The sequence below is a fragment of the Talpa europaea genome (assembly GCF_964194135.1).
Source record: "Talpa europaea genome assembly, chromosome: 3".
In the NCBI taxonomy this organism is placed as follows: Eukaryota; Metazoa; Chordata; class Mammalia; order Eulipotyphla; family Talpidae; genus Talpa; species Talpa europaea.
The window spans coordinates 64,567,989-64,587,102 of NC_140069.1; the positions used below are offsets into that span (position 1 = coordinate 64,567,989).

The following is a 19,114-nucleotide window of genomic DNA, read 5'->3' on the forward strand; positions in this document are numbered from 1 at the left end:
GTGTACCTATGTTCTATAAAATTCATACATTTTTTCCAAACGTGGCTTTTTAAGGAATGATAATATACTAAATATATTGTTATTTAAAAAGAAGTATGTATTATACAAACCAAAAGCAATGAGGTTTTAGGTGATAAACATCTATTGCATATAGAATTACAGTAATAATAATAATAGGTGTTAATAAAAAAGATAGGAAAGCATATCAAGTAAGCACAAATTTCAGGTCAGAATCACCACATCTCAGTGGTGCTAGCTTGCAAATATTTTGAGATTCTGTAGTTAAAACAAATTTAAATTCTGAATTGACAGTGTTAAAGTGACTTTTCTAAACCTTCTATTTGTAGCATGTGACATAAAGCTTCATGGCTTAACTGTAAACTATAATCACTCTTGAAATCTTTAGTTTTTTGGTGATTAATAAAAAGTGCCAGTTGAATCTAATAGTAGGGAGACCTTGAATCAGTATAGTCAGACTTGAGTTGTAATTTATCTAGTACATATTATTCACCAAATATTTAAGAAAATAGGGATCTTTTGCATCAACACATTCTTGATGCAAGAATCTACCCTCAGACTTCCGACTTCCTGCCTTCTACTATAGTTGTGTTAACATTGTAGATGTTTAATATTAACTATAAAAGACAAAATATACTCAGTTAAACATTCAGTTATAAACACTGTTGCGCATCAATTGCAAGTTCACAAAAGTTGACTATTTAATATTTATTGCTAGAACCACTATAATAAAATTTTATATAGTAATTGTAGCAGTAGTGACCATTATTTTTAATTCCTTAATATAATCTAGGCATATAAATTATTTCATTACTCCATCCAACAATGATATGAGGTGTGTATGATTATGTTCAAAACTTTACAGATGAGATCATTTATTACCAAAGGTATTTAATGATTAAGCTGATGCAACTTGTAGGTTTTAGAACAAAAACAATTAGGAAACAATTAAAATACCAGGAAAATAATAATTTCCCAACTAACCTAATTCCATAATCCAGTTCTGCCCATGCTCTGACTGCCTTCAGAAAGCAAACTGGCCAAAGATTCTACCACTTCAAATCACAAAGATACATTTCGAAAATGGAAAGATCACAGATACTCCTATTCCTAGTTGGAAGAGCGAAATTTGTTTTCAGTCTTCTAAGCTAATTTTCTGTCACTCTGGAGGAGAAAAGAGAGCTAAGTAAGTGTCTAAACCCTGAATTGGAGCTTTTTGCCCATTGTCCCATTAATTCCAGAGACCCCAAGATCTTCACCTGGTCAGAAGCTTGCTAAGTGTTTAATTGGGGGCAATTCAAATGATGGAGAAAGGGTATTATGTTCATGGAAGCAAAAAACACATATAAGCCACTTCAACTGTAGAACTTTGAAAGATGAATTCATTATTCTAGGATTTTTAGTTTCAGCAGAATTTACATATTCAAGAGGCTTGGAAAATTAATTTGCTTGTAAAAGTAACTTAGATAATTATGGGAACAGAACTAAAATCCAATTATAATAAAAACCAGTTAAACCAAAGGAGTCAAACTTAAATGTATTGTGATTTTCAGGGCATTTTTGTTTAAGTTGCCTTAATCAGAGTAACTGACGTATATACATACATACCTTCCAGGATTATCAGACACCTGGTCAGAGTGAAGATATCAGTTTTAATAAGCAAATGTGAACTTTTACATATCAGGCAAAAATATTTATTTATTTTACTCTACAAGGAAAATGTCATCTTTCCCCCATGCTTTAAAATACTATCCTGCACGGAGGATAATAAAGACTCATACAGGCCTCCCCGGTGGCGCAGCGGTTGAGCGCTGGGTTGCGAAGCTGCCCGCAGCCTCTGCAGCGCTGGTTCGATCCCCAGCTGCTCCCTGGCCACCAGAGGAGGGTCCCGCTTGGCGCGCAGACCTCTCCTGCCGCCCGCTGCTCCCCTCAGCAGTGTACTTCAGTCCTTCTGCCTGCTCTGCTCCCCGCTCTGGCTCTGCTGAATTCTCTCACCCTCCGCGCTTCTGACTGTACCCAGTGCTTGTATAAATAAATAAATAAATCTTTAAAATAAATAAATAAAACACACACACACACACAAAGTTTAAAAAAAAAAAAAGACTCGTAAGGTAACTATCCTGCCCTCTGATCATCTCCCAAGTAGTGGACTCTAGGAATTTTCCAACCTATAGGTTTCATTATTTCCTCATTGGAAGGTAATTGACAATCATACTCTAGTATCATCATATAAATTAATTCTTGAAAATATCCAAACTTTGGAAAATAACAGGCTATTAGTATTTTGAGCAGTTTCTTCTAAGGGCTGGTACAACTTGTAAACGTTAGATGTGGCTTATAGTGTGCCTGGGCAGAGAGAAATGGGTAAAGCTGGGAGGCACTTGGCTCTGGGTCTAGATCCCAGTCCCCCTCTGCTCACTGGGTGATCTGCATGATCTTGCGCAAACCCTGAGCTCCTTAAAACCAGAGTTTCCCTTATGTAAAATGGAACGGAGCATATTTTCCTTGAAGTTATTGTGAAGATCAAATGAAATAGAGAATTGAACCCCATGCTGGGAAGATGTCAGTTAATTGTTTGAGGGTCTTCGATTATCCAGCTATTGCACCAATGAATCATCCTTATTTTATTGATGGGGACCCAGGACTCAGGAGACACAGGCCACCCAAGATCGCATAAGCAGGTGGTCTGAGCCACAGCCTGGTCCGTCTCTGGATCTGCAACTCCTGGAGGTCTTCCTTCCGCACTGCGCTGTCCTCAAGGCAGCGGTGAACAACACCACACCAGTGTGGCGTGAGTGGCGAGCTGGCTGGCCTTTCTTATGCTCTGGCATTGTGCCCTTCTTGGGCATCAATGCCATGACTTAATCTAATTGAAACTCAGGCTCCACTTCATGTATGTGGAGGGTCGCACATACACAAATAGTATCTGGGCCAACGAGAAGAGAACCATCACTTCCTGAATAACTAGTGGGTGACCTCTGCTTTCCATGCACTCCCATTTGACCTCTCCTCCCCCATTGTATGCCTCCTTTGTACAGAAAAAAAGTTTAGAAACCTGCCAAAGTTGGCAGAGACAAATACCAAACTCATATCAGACCCGGATCTCTCTGACTTTAAAGGTAGGGTCTTCATGTGATTGCAGTGCAAAAGCACAAAATCGATCACCAGATGACCAGGAAAAATGAAAACACACTAGCATGAAAAAGTAAACAGCTCATTACAAAGCTAGGGGAAATAAGTGCCTCGTCACACAGATCTGTGAGGCTCAAGAACTAACTCAACTTTTTTCCTTATAATTACAGTGGAAGCCAGTGAGGGGGTGAGTACATGGAAAGTTGGTTTACAGGTTTACAGAACATCCCTGGAAACCATCATGTGTGAGGCGTACAGGCACCTCTAACGGCGGGGCTCCTCTTTTTCTGAAGAATAATTAATAAATATTTTCTTTTAGCATATAACAAACAGTTGAACCGGACAATTATGTAAACTGGAAATGACCCAAAATGCTAGCAGTTGGCAGCAGCACACTGAAATGCATTGTCCTGCACATGTGCGTTTTTGTCACTCCCGCCTCTCTGGTGATCTGCACTTAATAGGAATATTTTAAACTATGTAGCTAAGCAACAGAGGTAATTGTTGCTTTCTAGAGCTTTTGTTAGCACTCTAACACAGCCCAAATATGCATAATTAGGTATAATGTCTATAAATCATTATTGTACACATGTGGGTAGTTAAGTGGAGTGAGAGAATAGTTCAATGAATTGAGCATATTCACTGAAAATGCTTTTTATTTGTTTTCTGTAGTTCATAATACTTTAAAATTATCATAACCCTTTACACTTTCTCTTAATAGCCAACCGTGATATTGAGAAAAACTTCATTTGCATTTTAGACTATGTTTAATATATTATTTAAACCTGGAGTTCCTCTGATATGAATTCAGGAGAGGATAGACCATCCTATCAAATATTATGTGCTTGTTTATGCAGCCTCTTTTCTAGGAAGTAAAATGTTAAATTTTTCAGTTTATGTTGAATAGATCCCAACAAAAGACTGCACCCTATAATCAGCATTATTTAAAGGGGCTAGTGTTGTGACTAAATTCTTCCCTTCATCCAAAAATGCTTTTAGTTACTATGGCAATATTTACTTGATCCTGGCAGTCCAGTGTTGATTTAGGGAGATAATTACCAGAAAGGAAGATGATGGAGATGTATTTTTGAGTGTCCTTGTCAGAGACAATGTTTATAAAAAATTAAATGAGACAAAAAAAGGCACATTGTCTTCTGCACAGACACCCTGTCCTGCAGCCCTCACGAGGAACGGTTGTGCTTTTCTTCCCTCCAAAGATATTTATTAGCACAGAATGAACTTCACTTGGTGTCTTGAACAGTTTTTAAGGGGGCTGATTATTTTGTTTCCCATTCCCCACTCTGCTTTTTGAGACACAGAAATGGTCCTGCCGATTTTTTTTTTTTTTTTTTGGAGTGGAAGGGGTCTTCATGAATGTCAGGGGACCATGGCAGAGTTTCTGACTCATTTCATAACCTGGAGTATGCTGGGTACCACCATCCCCATACCCTGCATACTGGGTCAGGGCTAGGTGCCCAAAGAATTTGTACCCTCCACTGATATATCCGCACTGAGACAGGCTTGGGTAGACAGACTGTGTGTGTATACACTCGGGGGCTTCTTCCCAGTCCCATGGTTCCTTGATTGTCAAAACCCTAGTCATCCGTGTATTGAGAACAGCTAGCTAACATCCCGTACCCCCCAGCCATACCCACCTCTCATCTCATTTCCCTTTTGCATACATATTCACAAATACCAGAGAAGAAAATGTGTTCCTACTTAAAATATTATTGGATCATGCTAATTTTCCTGTTAGCCTGTACTTCCTTCAGCATGGAATGTGTGTGATAATTGTGAAAGCAAAAAGGAAGTCTTGAAAGCTTCAGAATTTTGTTAGTTATCTCTGGACTATTGTATTTTGTGTTTTAGCTAACATTCCATAAAATCTGAAAGTATGTTAGAGAAACTATACTTTCTTGAGGCAGAGAACATAAACCAAGTAAGCTGAAAAATAAATTGCCATGCTACCAGAGAAATATGATATTTTCTTTATAATGTATTTAATTATACATATTTGATTCCTTCAGGTTAGCAAAGATTTGAGAATATAAGAGATAGTAGCAATATTTTCAGCATGCTCTTGTTAAATATCTTCTTCTGTACCTGGAAGCACTTAACTCTTAATATGCTAAAAATTGGAAAAGCTCATTTCTTTAAAGGCAATTTTCGCAGTATTAAGGTCTCAGTTTTGCTTTGCTTTAAGAGGATATGTCTTTTTCTCCCCAATGTTTATAAAATTGATAGTCCACATATTGCACATATATATGTAAATATATTGATATCTATTGTCTACTTAGCCATCTATCAATAGTCAGTGCTACATTCTTAAAATAGTTTTGTTCTCCCTATACAAATATTGTTTTCTTTTTTTCCTTAGAAGAAATCAAGATAAAACCTAAGGATGAGAACTTACAGTTAACTGTACCAGAAAATCCCAATGGGAAGGAAGAAAGATATGGCTGCTATCGCGAGCTCATGGTCAAATCTTTAATGCATTTGGGGAAATTTGAAAAAAATGTGTCAGTTCAGACAAGTGAAAACTTAAACGATAGTGGCATCCAGTCTCTTAAAGCAGAGAGTGATGACGTAGATGAGTGTTTTATGATTCATTCTGATGATGGGAAAGACAAAACTGATGATTCCCAGCTACGTTTCTGTTCTTCTGATGATAATGAAAGTAATTCAGAAAGTGCAGAGAATGGTTGGGACAGTGGCTCCAACTTCTCAGAAGAAACCAAACCACATAGAGTCCCAAAGTATATATTAGTGGATAATAGAAAAGACCTATTGGAAGGTCCTGATATAAAAACTGAAGGAGAAAAATTTATCTCTTGTGAAAACATATGTGAGTCTGAGACAGAGAAACGAGACCCAAGGAGCACTCACACTGAAACACTGGATGGCAAAGCCCAATCCTCATTTTCTGGGATGGAAGATGATGACAAGGAGTGCCTGGCAGCTATGACTGAAGAATCTATGGACCTGGAGGAAGCAAAGGGGAACTTAAGTGTGCTGGAGCAAGCGATTGCTCTGCAGGCTGAGAGAGGCTGTGTTTTCCATAATACCTACAAAGAGCTGGACAGGTTTCTACTGGAGCACCTTGCAGGAGAAAGGAGACAAACCAAAGTTATTGACATGAGTGGACGACAAATCTTTAACAATAAACGTAAGACATGTTTTTACATTATTTTAGAAATAAAATAGCTTTGGGGTTGGAAAAATATTAGTGAAATTTGATTCATTCCCACAGGTAGCTTTGTGAAAACTTAATGTGATTTAAAGTCAATTTATGTCATAAAATAATTCTTTTTTCCCTACTTTCTAGATTGTTCTCAGATCAAGCTTCCTTAGTTCTGTAACTATTTCACATATGAAAAAGATCATCGCCTCTATTTCTTTAAATTTGACTGTTTTTTTTAAGAATATGTAATACTTTTCAAATTGAGGTAATGATGGTTTCCAACAATGAGTATATTTTAGGGGTATAGGTTCACACCATTTCAACTGTATTTTACCATACCAAAGCACCAATAGTTATCCCCACAGTCCAATGCCCGGTCTACCTTTTGCTTCTCATGCCCAGATTTCCCCTAGTAACCTCAGTTCTGCAATCAGTCTTCAAGGGTTTGTTTTGGTTTGGTTTTGTCTGTCTCTTTGCTTTGTTTCTTTATATTTCACATAGGAGTGAAAGAATATTGTATTTGTCTTTCTCATTCTCACTTATTACACTTACCATAATCCCCTCCATTTCCTTTCCAGCCATGTTTCCCTAAATGGCAAGATTTTACCTGTTGTTGTTTTTTTTAAATAGTTGAGTAGTATTCCACTGTGTGTAAGTGTGTGTGTTTTATGTGATATATATATCTCACATCTTCTTTATGTATTCATCTGTTCTTGAGGACGTAGATTGTTTCCGAAATTTGGCTATTATAAATAGTGCTTCAATGAACATAGGGGTGCATACATGCATTTGAATTAGTGGGGTTTCTTTTTTTGCATTTTTTAGATACTGATGAGCAAGATGGTTCTATTTTTAATATTTTAAGAAATCTCCATAATGTGGTGGTGTTTTTTTTTTTTTTTTTTTGCATGAGATTGGACTAGTCTACATTCCCATCGATGGTGTGCAAGGATTCCTTTTTTCTCCACAACCTCACCAATACTTGTTGATTCTGGTGTTTTTGATATGGGACATTCTCATAGGAATGAGGTGGTATGGCATTGTGGTTTCGACTTACACTTCCCTGATATTTAAGTGATGATGAATATTTCTTCTTGTGCCTCTTGGTCATTTGTATGTCTTCACTGAAAAATGTCTGTTTAGTTCCCTGCCCATTTTTTGATTGGGCTATTTGTTTTTGTTATTTAGTTGTATGAGTTCTTTGTAGATTTTGGATAATAGCCCCTTGTTGGATGTATGATGTACAAATATTTTCTCTCATTCAGTAGGGTGTCTATTCATTTTGATGATAGTTTCTTTTGCAGTTTAGAAACCTTTTAGTTTGATGTAATCCCACTTGTTTAGTTTTGCTTTTGTTTCTCTTGCTATTGGAGTTGAATCCATAAAAAACATTTTTGAAGCCAATGTTTCAAGGCATTTTGCTTATGTTTTCTCTGACATATTTTATAGTTTCAGGTCTTACATCTAAGTTTGCAATCTATTTTAAGTTAAATTTTTATAAGGTGTGAGATAGTGGTCTAATATCATTCTTATACATATAGCAGTCCAGTATTTCCAGCACCATTTGTTGAAGAGACTTTCACTTCTCCATTGTAAGCTCTTTGTCATAAATTAACTGCCCATGTAAGTGTGGATTTATTTTGAGGCTCTCAATTTTATTCTGTTTTCCTATATGTTTATTTTTATGCCAATACCATACTGTTTTCAGTACTATAGTTTTGTATTTTTAAGTATTTTATTCAACATATTAGAAGTACATTAATATTTGTTTGATTTTGAGCCATTGTGTTAATCAAATTAATTCTCGGAATTTAAGTGCTTTTTCCCAGCTTCTTACTGGGATTTTGAGCAGAAAATAATGTCCAACTGCATGCAGATCGTTTAAGAAGCCCAGCTGTTTCTTAGGCTAAAACTAGGTATTAATGCTTTTCTAAGTCTATGCTTTTGCTTTTCCGAGGTATCTAACTCAGGGCACACAAATATCTGGTCCAAACTTGAAATAAAGAATGTTTCTTAATTGGAGAAATATTTATTTCTTTATTGGGCCTGGAGGGAACCTTAAAATTATCCCTCAGACTACAGGGAAATTGTGTACACCTCCCACTGGGAGATTCCTTTCCCTTTTGCCAGGTAGGCTTAATGATGGTACTCCCGGTAGGTGGAGTTTCCTAAATAATAGTGGTCCTTCAGGGCCTGGAAGACCAGAGCAAGGTGGGTACTTCTGGATCCCATCACACTTGCTGCTCTAGAATTTGCCTTTTCTCTTTTAAGCAAGGACCTCCAGTAATTCTTAGGTACCCTAAGGTCTGAGAACCACTGAATTAGGGGAGGCATACCTTAGAGAAAATCTCGGTCATGTCCCCAAAGAGTTTGTATGAATACCATGTTCGTATGGTTTAGATATTCTGATTGCTGAAATATGTCCAAAAATGAACTGTGTAGTTTTTCATTTTAAGTCCATTTTAATACTCATTTGCAATCTTGTTGAATATTGTCTTGTAACTCAGAGCCATGAAAACAAAAAAGAATAAAATAGTGTCATGTAATGAGGAGCAAGATAATAAAGCTATGCCAACATACTGCAAGGACTGGCATGGGGACAGAATATTAATGACTAGTGTGTAGTTTCAAACAGGATGCTGTGCTTAGCTTTCTGTGTTTCACTAATATGCTACTTGTTAAGCTTATGTGGTTTTTTTAATGAAAAACAAAATCAGAAAAAAATAAAAATTTACTTTGAATTCCAAAAACTCATAATTTCCAACATACTGTAATCCATTCATTCTAATATATACAGTTTCTTCATTTTACCATCTCTGAAATGAGGAGGAATTATCACAATTTAACTTTCTATTTTTTTTTCTTTCTAACATACAAAATGATGATTTACCTTACAATTGATTATGTCTACTAGTCAGTGAAATCTGTGTTAGGAGATATTGTAATTATTGTACCATAGTTTAAAATACTTGACAACCATTAGGTCCTTTCAATGTAACTTTTAAAACTTTTTTAAAATTTTTTAAATTTTATATAATTCTTACTTCATTTTTCATTTTTGCATAATGTATGCATTTTCATTTTGGTTATATTCCCCATATAATTTCCACCCCCTTATTTTGGCCCTAATCTATCCTCTCCTTCCCCCCCTTAAAAGAAATAACTAAGGAACAGAATCAGTGATTGTAAATATGGGTCATACTGGATACTTAGAGGATTTCTAATGGGGTTGGATGAACCTATTGCCCAGGTCATGGTACTGCTTTGTTGCATGTAATGCCTATGCAAGTGGATTCAGACTGGTAGAGATAAGAAGCAAAAACAAAAATAGTCCATATTTCAGGGGAACTACAAGTATGTCTAGAGGATACCTGCAGAGTTCAAATTAAGTATTCTCTTACCTGCTTCTTGTTCCAAATACCAGAGCCAGTAGCATAGGAATAGTCTTTTTCTCTGACATGCATTCCATAGCTTTTAAGTCAACACTTATACTATCTGATAGCCATGCTCTCAAAAATATTAATTTCCCATATTTCTTGGAAATGTGACTTAACTGTTAGAGAGAGCACATTGGGCTTAAAAATGCCATTTTACAGAAGTCCTCAGCTAAGTTGGCAATTCCAAGGTAAAGATACCTGGCTACACTTAGTGACTTAGTGAGACTTTAGATCACAATATAAGTAGAGTCATATATAATGTCTTTTACAGTTATGAAATTTTAGAGTAAAGGAGGGTGAAGATAAACAATTATAGAGTATATCAGGTATGAATAGGATACACCCAGGCTAACCAAGATGTAAGATCACAAGAGCATAAGGTCACCTGTATTATGCATCATTCCACAAAAAAAAAAAAAAATAAAGCAAGAAGAGCCAGGCCTGAGAATCACACAGCTTCCAGCTCTGCCTTCTTATCATGCAAACAGGTGCTGCCCCACAGAGCTTTTCATCAGCATCTTTGTCTTGCCTAGCAGAGGAGAGGCGTGTAGACAAAGGTACAAGATGGGCTGTCAGTGGATCACACCTGGTCAGGTGCCATCCCTGCCTTATCTCCCACATCCTCTCTGGCTTCCTGTAGTCAAATAGTGTGGCAAGGAGGAGAAATATTCCATGCCAAACCTTTCAGTGTGGCTTAGAAATGTGGCCTTATTTGAACTAGATCCAAGGGAGGGAAAGACATCAAAATGCAAACTGCTTCACCTTTTTTTCTAATTCGTTCTCATATGGTGTCAACCCTCCTAATTTCACTTGAATCAAGCTTCCAGAATTTTGACTGGAGGGGTCTACAGACAATACATTTTGAAATTTGGCAATATTTTTGAATTTGGCAAAATACATACATACAAAATCATAGGATACATCAAAATTCTTAAAAATGCCTTTTTTTGCTTTACAGAACACAGGGTACAGTCTGGATATCATGGTATTTATGCTTGCTACTCAAGGCACCCCTGTCTGTCAGCTATGCATTTCTCTCATATAATTTAGTTTTCTTTCTACTGATCCTCCCTTCCTTTGCAGCCTGTGTGATAACTTGAAGGGTCCTTGGCTCCTCCTCCTTTGCTGAAACCATGCCCCCAAATAATTGCATTACATACAACCTGCTGTGCCCATATGCCTAGGACCATTTATAATCCAGCAGCTGGGGTGGTAGCGTCACAGAGGCTTGCCTGGCCACTGCAGTACTCTGCTGTTGAGACGTCAGTTGTCTGCATCCCAAAACACTGTCCTGCTCCCGGTGCTACACTTGGAGCAGGAGCATCTGAGCCCTCTGTGTCTACTCATATGACAAGACTGTTCTACATTCCATTGCCAGCAGCTTTCTTGAAGTAGGATCATGTGGATTCTTTTCACTTGCAGTCTTGAGTGTACTCACTGTTCCTAAATCTTCCATGTTCTGTGAAGCCTTCAGCCTGCTCACGTACCACGTAGGTTCTCTGAGATTGCCATCTTCATTTTGAATCTGGGGTCTCTAAATGCCCAGAATGCTGTCCCAGTGACAGGTATCACTTCCTGCATGAGTAAGGGGATAATTTTGACTATGAGAATACACTTCTTTATCTACCAATCTATCACAAATATTGAAAAATATATACAAAGAACTCCTCCTCTGTTTTTTTTCAAACCTTATCAGTATTCACATCGCCATGTTGACTTAGCATTTCTATAACACTTGACCTAATCCTCAGCCATATATGTACACCTGGAAATTTAAACCCCAAACCTGTCTTCAGTCCTCCTCCATATGGCTGCCAAACCATGACAGACTGTGTCATAAAGATGCCCTTTCTCTGCCTGACTGCACCAGTGACCCCATCACCACTACAGGTTCTTGGCAGCTTCTCTAGAAGGTTCCAGGAGACCTCCATTCTTTGCCCTTCCGTTTTCTATAGGTGTCCCCTGAGAAACTCTCCTTGCCAAGCCTAATTCCAGTTACCTCTGTTTTCAGTTTCTGTATTTCAAGTAAAATCAACAGCTTCTTCTCTGTAGCCCCTAAATATCAATTTGAAGTGACGGCCAATAGGGTGCTGGAATCTTGGGCCTCTGCAGCACTGCTGATTGACTGGGCTTGGCCCAGACTGCATCTTGACTCCCTGTCCTAATTCTTGTCAGAGTAGGCTCTGCACGTGACTGGAAGCAGCTGGTGGACACAGGGCCACGCGCTCTCAGGGACCCACAAGGACAAGGCCAGAAAGCCTCTTCTCAGATATAGTGACTTCTTTCTTGTACTATTTTGAATCTGACTTTCTCCAGATGCCTTCAATATGCATTAGTTTAAATATAAATATAAATATAAATATAAATATAAAAAATATTCTTCTTTAAATAAATTCTTTTTTCTTACCTTTTTTTTTTTTTCTTTTGGGGGAGCCTGTGCATCTTCTAGTGTGAGGTTGATTTTTCATAATGAGGCTCTGACTGCTCTGTGACATGGCAACTTAAAACTATCTCTGTGTTTTAACACTCCCTTGCCCTGTGTCAGCCTTTACTTAGGAAACGAAGAAATTGAAAACGTTTTTTATGTTTCCACAGGTCTTAGTTGAGGGTCTTATTCAAGGCAATATGAGAAGAATGTTTATGATGATGAAACTGAATAAAGTGAGAATGTCACCCTGCAAGGCCACTCTATTGAATGGGAAGGGAAAGAATAACCAAATGAATTTCTCAATTTAATTTCTTTGTAGATTCACTGAGGTCTGAAAAGCGGGAGACTAAGTGCCCCATCCCGGGGTGCGATGGCACAGGACACGTGACAGGGCTCTACCCCCACCATCGCAGCCTTTCGGGGTGCCCCCACAAAGTGCGGGTTCCCCTGGAAAGTGAGTACTGCTTATCTCTGAAAGAAGTAGGCACTTTCCATACATCCCACAACATCACCATGAACTTATATTTCCTTCAATTTGGAATTAGAAATGGAAATATATAGTTTTCTTTCTGTGTGTTTCCATCTGACTGTGTGATAAAATATAGTGTTAATGGAGATCTTGGGATATAGTAAGGTCAACAGATTAGAAGACAACTACCACTGAAAATATATTTTGTTCCAGTTCCCAAGAGGAGGGGGCATGCTAGTTGGGCAAGGCCACGTGGGAAGCACCAAGGCCAGTCAGGGGGAAAAGGAGGGGCTAACTGTGGGCAAGAGCCTTCACTGTGCTTCAGCAGGAGACACCAGGGTATGTGCGCTTAGGATTGGCTAGTATGAACATTTCACTAGTTTCTGGAACACATGGACCATTCTTAGTGGTCTGACACCAGGCTTTGGGTGATATGTTCCTGTCTGGAGTGCCCTGATGTCCAAGAGGAGGCCACTGGGTATGGATTCTGGATTGGTAGGTTTGCATTTGAAATATGCACTGTCAGACTAGTTATTGACTACATCGAGGACTGGCTATCTTGGAAATGATGATCCTTCCAAGGTCAGCAAGGACCCAAATACATATTAACATGTCTTTTTTTTTTTTTTTTTTGTGGGACCCTCGCTGGTGGCTGGGGAACGAACTGGCGCTGCAGAGGCTGTGGGCAGCCTCGCAGCCCAGCGCTCAACTGCTGTGCCACCAGGGGAGGCCCCATATTAACATGTCTTTTAACATGTAACTGCGCAGTCCTTTCTCTCCTGGAAACAGACTTAAGCCCATGAACTATCTTAGCTTCTGTGCATCATCCTCTAAGTACAGAAAGTGTGTGGCATCCCCAATGTCCTCCTGCCAATCCTTTGCACATAAGACACATAATATCTGCCCTGCAGCAGACAGCAAACCCTAGTTGCTCTCCACTCAAAGCCTACAGGCACTAGGAAACTTGAGAAAAGGATCACCTCCACCATTTTGAAGATTCTACATGTTACATCCTCTACTTTCTGAACCCACTTATCAAAACACCCCTTGATCATACAAATAGCAATGTTAAAAACACCTTACACCCTTCAAAACAGCACAGTTTTGCAAATCACTGAATCGAATCATTTCAGTACTGTCAGCTGTATCAGCAGTTCCTGAAACTGATTAGTTGATTGTTCATTCAACCACACATTTTTGCCAATAACCAAATGGCAGTGGGAATAAAAGATGGGAGGGGGAGAGGATGATGGACAAAGAAGCAAAATAATAGCACTTAGGAAATAAGTTTATATTTCAGACTTCTAGCCATGGGAGAAAGAACTATTTGACCAATCCACAGCCCCAAGGAAAAGCACATAATTGTAAAATGAAGGTTATAATATTTTCAGTTTAAGTTTAGTACTAACCGTAGCATGGATTTTAGAGAAATTAAAACTTGAACAAGCTTGCTGAGTTGAATTTTTGAAGTTCCTAAGTGCTCATTTGTTTCAACCCAAACATCTATAGGGAGGAAGCCTGTTGGGTTATGTAACTAAATTCATTTGAAGGCAAAGCTGAGAAATCAACTTGTTAATGTGTTGTTTATGGTAAATTATCTTCTCTTTTATGTGATATTTTGTGCTTAGTTCTTGCCATGCATGAAAACGTGCTCAAGTGTCCCACCCCAGGATGCACCGGAAGGGGGCATGTGAACAGCAACCGCAACACACATAGGAGGTAATTCTGATGAGCTGCTAATCATTTACATTATGGAAAGAAGTGAGAGAAACTTTCTACCAAGGAAATAATGAATAACAATTTGTTATCAAAATTGCTGGATCACTATCAACTATCTCACCACCTGAAATAGATGAGAAATATTTTTCTATGTGTGCAGAATAAAAAAAGAAAAATAATTATCTTCATTATTTTTCTGGACATTTACATTTAGTAGTCAATTTATGATAACCAAAAATATTTATTTGAAGACTTATATGTTTATGTAGCCATACATAAATTATATGTTTAGGTAGTTATACATAAATTATATGTTTATATAGTCATATAAGTAGAACACGTTTTCTTTTGCTCTGGATCTCAACAGAGTTTGAAAAGAGTTGCTGGAGCTTACACTGGATCCTATTCAATAGGCATTTAAAAGGTACCAAAGATATCAAAGGGTCAACATACTGTTGTTTTGAATTAAAGCCATGATGAAGTTAGCTGTAATTTCATTTTGAGATGCATTTTATTGAGATTGCAACTAACATAAAACATCTGTGTATTTTTTTCAAGTGTATTGTGTATATGAAAGTAATTTTGGTGAATTTTTTTTATTTTTCTGTACACTTTAAATTATGTATAGGTTACATGGGTCTGGGATACTATTTAACTCATAAGCATATTGCTAGAAAACTTCATATTCCATACTTTCAGCCTAAATTAAGGTATAAAATTAAGTCCATAATGTTTTGCTAATGATGCTAAGATAATCCATGAAGTTGTCATGCTAACATTTATAGTTGGTTATGTTGCAATTGAAATAAGCACATTCTACTTAAAATAATAGGAAGTTTCAGAACAATTTTGTTATTTCTCTCTCTTACACAGTATTTTTATTTAAAAATGACTTTTGTTTTCTTTCACCTCTGAGATGGGGTTGGAGGACAAATGTTCACACTGCAGTTTGTAAAACCTTTTGGAATCTTTTAGTAGGAGAATGGTGCTAAGTGAACTATTAATATGACTTAACATTTAACATATGCCAAATATGCTGGGAGGTACATGCCAAAGCAAAGCACATTATCATTTTAACTCAATACCTCCCACTTTTTTTTTTTTTAACAGTCTTTCTGGTTGTCCGATTGCTGCAGCTGAAAAATTAGCCATGTCCCAGGACAAAAATCAACTTGATTCTCCCAAAACTGGACAGTGTCCTGATCAAATTCACAGGTATGACCTTCCTATGATATTCTTAATACTCTTTCACCCCAAGATCCACCTTACAAGGTCTCACACCCTCTCATGCCAGCACACGATGAGTTTTCATTTTCAATTGCCAAGATCCATTTAAGAGGTTGGGTCAATGAATTATGCTATCACTTAAATGAACTTCTAGACCATCCAAAAATTTCACTTGAAATTAATCCATATAAAGTGGTAACATACTGTGGGCCAATCTAAAAAAAATAAAGGGGCCTCCCCAGTGGTGCAGCAGGTTGTGTGCAGCGTTGTGAAGCTGTCCATAGCCACTGCACTGCCAGTTCGATTCCCGGCCAACCAGGAAGATTCCCATATGGCATGGCAGACCTCTCCTGTCTCATCTGCTGCTTTCCTCAGCAGTGTATTTTGGTCCTTCTGCCTGTTCTGCTCCCTACTCTGTCTCTGTGAATTCTCTCACCCTCCTGTGCCTCTGGCTTGTACCCCAGTGCTTGTACAAATAAATAAATCTTTAAAAAATAAATAAAACAAATAAAGTATGTGATATCATATATCAATCAAAATTCTGTGTCACTAAGTACGGTCCATTCCCCTGGTCAGGTGAGTTCCCTTATGTTTGACTTAACCTTGCTGTCTGGAGAAAATGTCATCATAAATCACTCATGCTTGGGGGCATAGCTCAGTGGTAGAACATTTGACTGCATAAATCACTCATACCCACTCAAAATATGTGATATTATGCATCGTTCCTTCTGCTCTACATGTGCATATAGGTTTTGAAAGCAAAAATTCAATCCATGAATTGATAGTTATTAAAAAATATTTCCTATTGGTCCTAATTGCTCCCAGGTGCTCTATAATATCTTGTTTGGGAAATCTTACATATACCTAAATAATAAATATATGTAGTTATAATGTGAAATTACACTTTTATTATTAAAAAAGTCATATAAGTAGGAAAAGAGATTTCAGGATTATAATAGATGACCAGATCTTTTATTGTTACTGAGTCACCAAAATGCAAAGTAATTATTAGGAACATTTTCAGGTATGGCTTCCCTTCATATTTACATCTGTGGATTTTATTTAAAAAGTACAAATTGTCATTCAAATCACTGGAGTAAAGATAATATGCCAAGAGAAAATCCTAAATTAAGATCATGAATTACTGAATAAATAACAATTAAAACTCAGAATATTCTTGGTTAGTATTATTATATTCACTAATTTCTTCCTAAGTAGGTTATGTATCAAATATAAAAATAACATTGTTCCATTTTGCTCATTTCTTGAAAGATAAATGTTGTTTTAGATTAGAAGACTTATGTAAACTCAGGGGCGTACACCAAGTTAGATACATAGAGCAAGATCAACTCCTCATTCCAATATTTTTAAGTAACAGCTAAAAAGTCTTCATCTAATCCAAAAATATTATCAAATGTTGACACTCTAATTTCATGAATGTTTTGGTGGAAAGCAAATGAAAAATATGTTTTGATGTTGCTTATTTCTGAGAGGTATAATTGTTTATGATCTTTTATTGATAGACTACAGCACCATAATATTTTTGTTTTTCTCAGCAAAAATTGGTGCTATACAAATATGATGCCCATGTTTAATCCAAATATAGTAATTTTTAAGGAATATGTCATTCACATTTAGCTCGAATGGGGATGATTCATTTGAAAAATGAGATCATTATAATATAGTAATTTTGCTTCCTATTGTAATGATGTCAGCTTAATAGATAATATATTAAAACATTGTTGAAAATATTATTTAAATTAACAAAAGCATACACCATGGAATATTACTCAGCATTCAAAATAGATAAACACATGCAATCTGCAGCAACATGGATGGACATGGAAGGGATCATGCTCAGCGAAATAAGCCAGAAAGAAAAAGAAAAATACCGGATGGTCTCACTCATAGCAGGAATCTAGAAAACTTAAATAAGAGATCAGGAAAAAGAATAACTATAAGAAAGTAAAACTCAAAATCAACAAACAACTATGAACCAGAGACACTCTATGGGGGTTGGGGGGCAGGGAAGGGAGGGATTGGGGTCAAAATAAGGGCGTTGCAATTGTATAGGGAATATAAAAATAAAATTTAAATTAAAAAAATTAAAAAAATAAATTAACAAAAGCATTCAGACTGGAGGTAGAAGAAAAGGGTGAAAAGATGAAGAAAAAACTCACAATTCAAGAATCAAGTTTCTGGTGCCCATATTATCTCTCAGGCATCAGGTTACTGCCAAGTCTGCAGACAGCGCTCAGGGCAGTTTCCTCTGGACAGAAAATAATGGTTACAATTGCAGCTTTTCACTGCTAGTCTGATTGGTGGTTCTAACAAACAGAATGTACACAACGTGTCAGTGCCTAATGGAAGTTACATGGCACTTCTCACTAAGGAGCTCACTGCGCTCACAGTCATCTATGTGAACAGATACCAGAACTCAGTCCTCATGATATCTGCATGACATGAGTAAGAACTACACATCCTCTACCCAAGGGAGAGGCAGTTTGTGGCCTTACCATGAGCAACCTGAGCACAAGCGCCTCTCCACCATTTGCCCCGGTGCAGAGTCCAGCTCTGCCCACACTGCGCTGTCTCTGTGTGTACCCACAGCCATGACACGTCTGATCTGCTTTAAATTCTGATGCTAATATGCTCACCAACAATTTCATCATGTTTCTTTTGAACTTTCCCCCTCTCTCTTCAGGACAAGCTTGGTGAAGCAAATTGAGTTCAATTTCCGATCACAAACCATTTCCTCTCCCAGAGCCACTGTGTCAAAAGAACAAGAGAAGTTTGGAAAAGTGCCATTTGATTATGCCAGTTTTGATGCCCAGGTTTTTGGTAAACGGCCCCTTGTACAAACCGGGCAAGGAAGAAAAACAACCCCATTTCCTGAATGTAAGTTTTGAATTCTAAGACGTTATCCAAAATTGTACATCTTGTGTATGTGTGAGATGGGGGGCAGGGCATATATCAGATACATAATATATGCTGTTAGGAGAACAGAAATATATTGTACAATGAAATACTTTATTTTAAGGAAAGCGACAATAAGATGATCAGCTACTAATTTTACACTTCAGTCACATTGAATTTGGGGAATAGTTAATGGTTCATTATTCTACAAATATGGAACTATATTGAACCTAACTATAATAATTCTCAAGAAATATTTAATTCACATTTAACTGGAATTGAGATTAGTATTTGAAAACTACAAAAGCTATTATAACTAAAATTTTTTATTCATATTGAAATTATAGAAATTTAAGTGGTGAAAATGTTGATATATTATTTTTAATATCACTTAAATCAGTGAGAGTGTTCAGACTGAAAGTGTGGGGGGAGTGAAAAGTAAGAGACAATTGAATAATCAAGATTTTACTAGAAAACAGTATGTGTGGTTATGGAGATATTTATCCACAAATTTAAGAGTTAATGTAGAAGCATTTAAAATATGTTTATACCTAATGCTAACATTCCACATGAATTTTTATAAAACT

At 37.2% G+C, this 19,114-nt stretch overlaps 1 protein-coding gene across 4 annotated transcripts in view; it reads left to right on the forward strand.

The window, feature by feature from the left end:
• ST18 (ST18 C2H2C-type zinc finger transcription factor) overlaps positions 1–19,114 on the forward strand; it is a gene marked incomplete at both ends in the record, with an annotated part of 133,843 nt that overhangs the window by 69,361 nt on the left and 45,368 nt on the right. For 2 of the 4 annotated variants that reach the window (XM_084230244.1, XM_084230246.1), the window contains 5 exons: positions 5,528–6,316; positions 12,516–12,650; positions 14,294–14,384; positions 15,495–15,599; positions 18,316–18,509. In XM_084230244.1, coding sequence (XP_084086370.1) covers positions 5,528–6,316; positions 12,516–12,650; positions 14,294–14,384; positions 15,495–15,599; positions 18,316–18,509 — 1,314 coding nt within the window. The remainder of the gene's footprint in view (positions 1–5,527; positions 6,317–12,515; positions 12,651–14,293; positions 14,385–15,494; positions 15,600–18,315; positions 18,510–19,114) is intronic. The other 2 variants (XM_084230245.1, XM_084230247.1) reach the window with 2 other exon arrangements.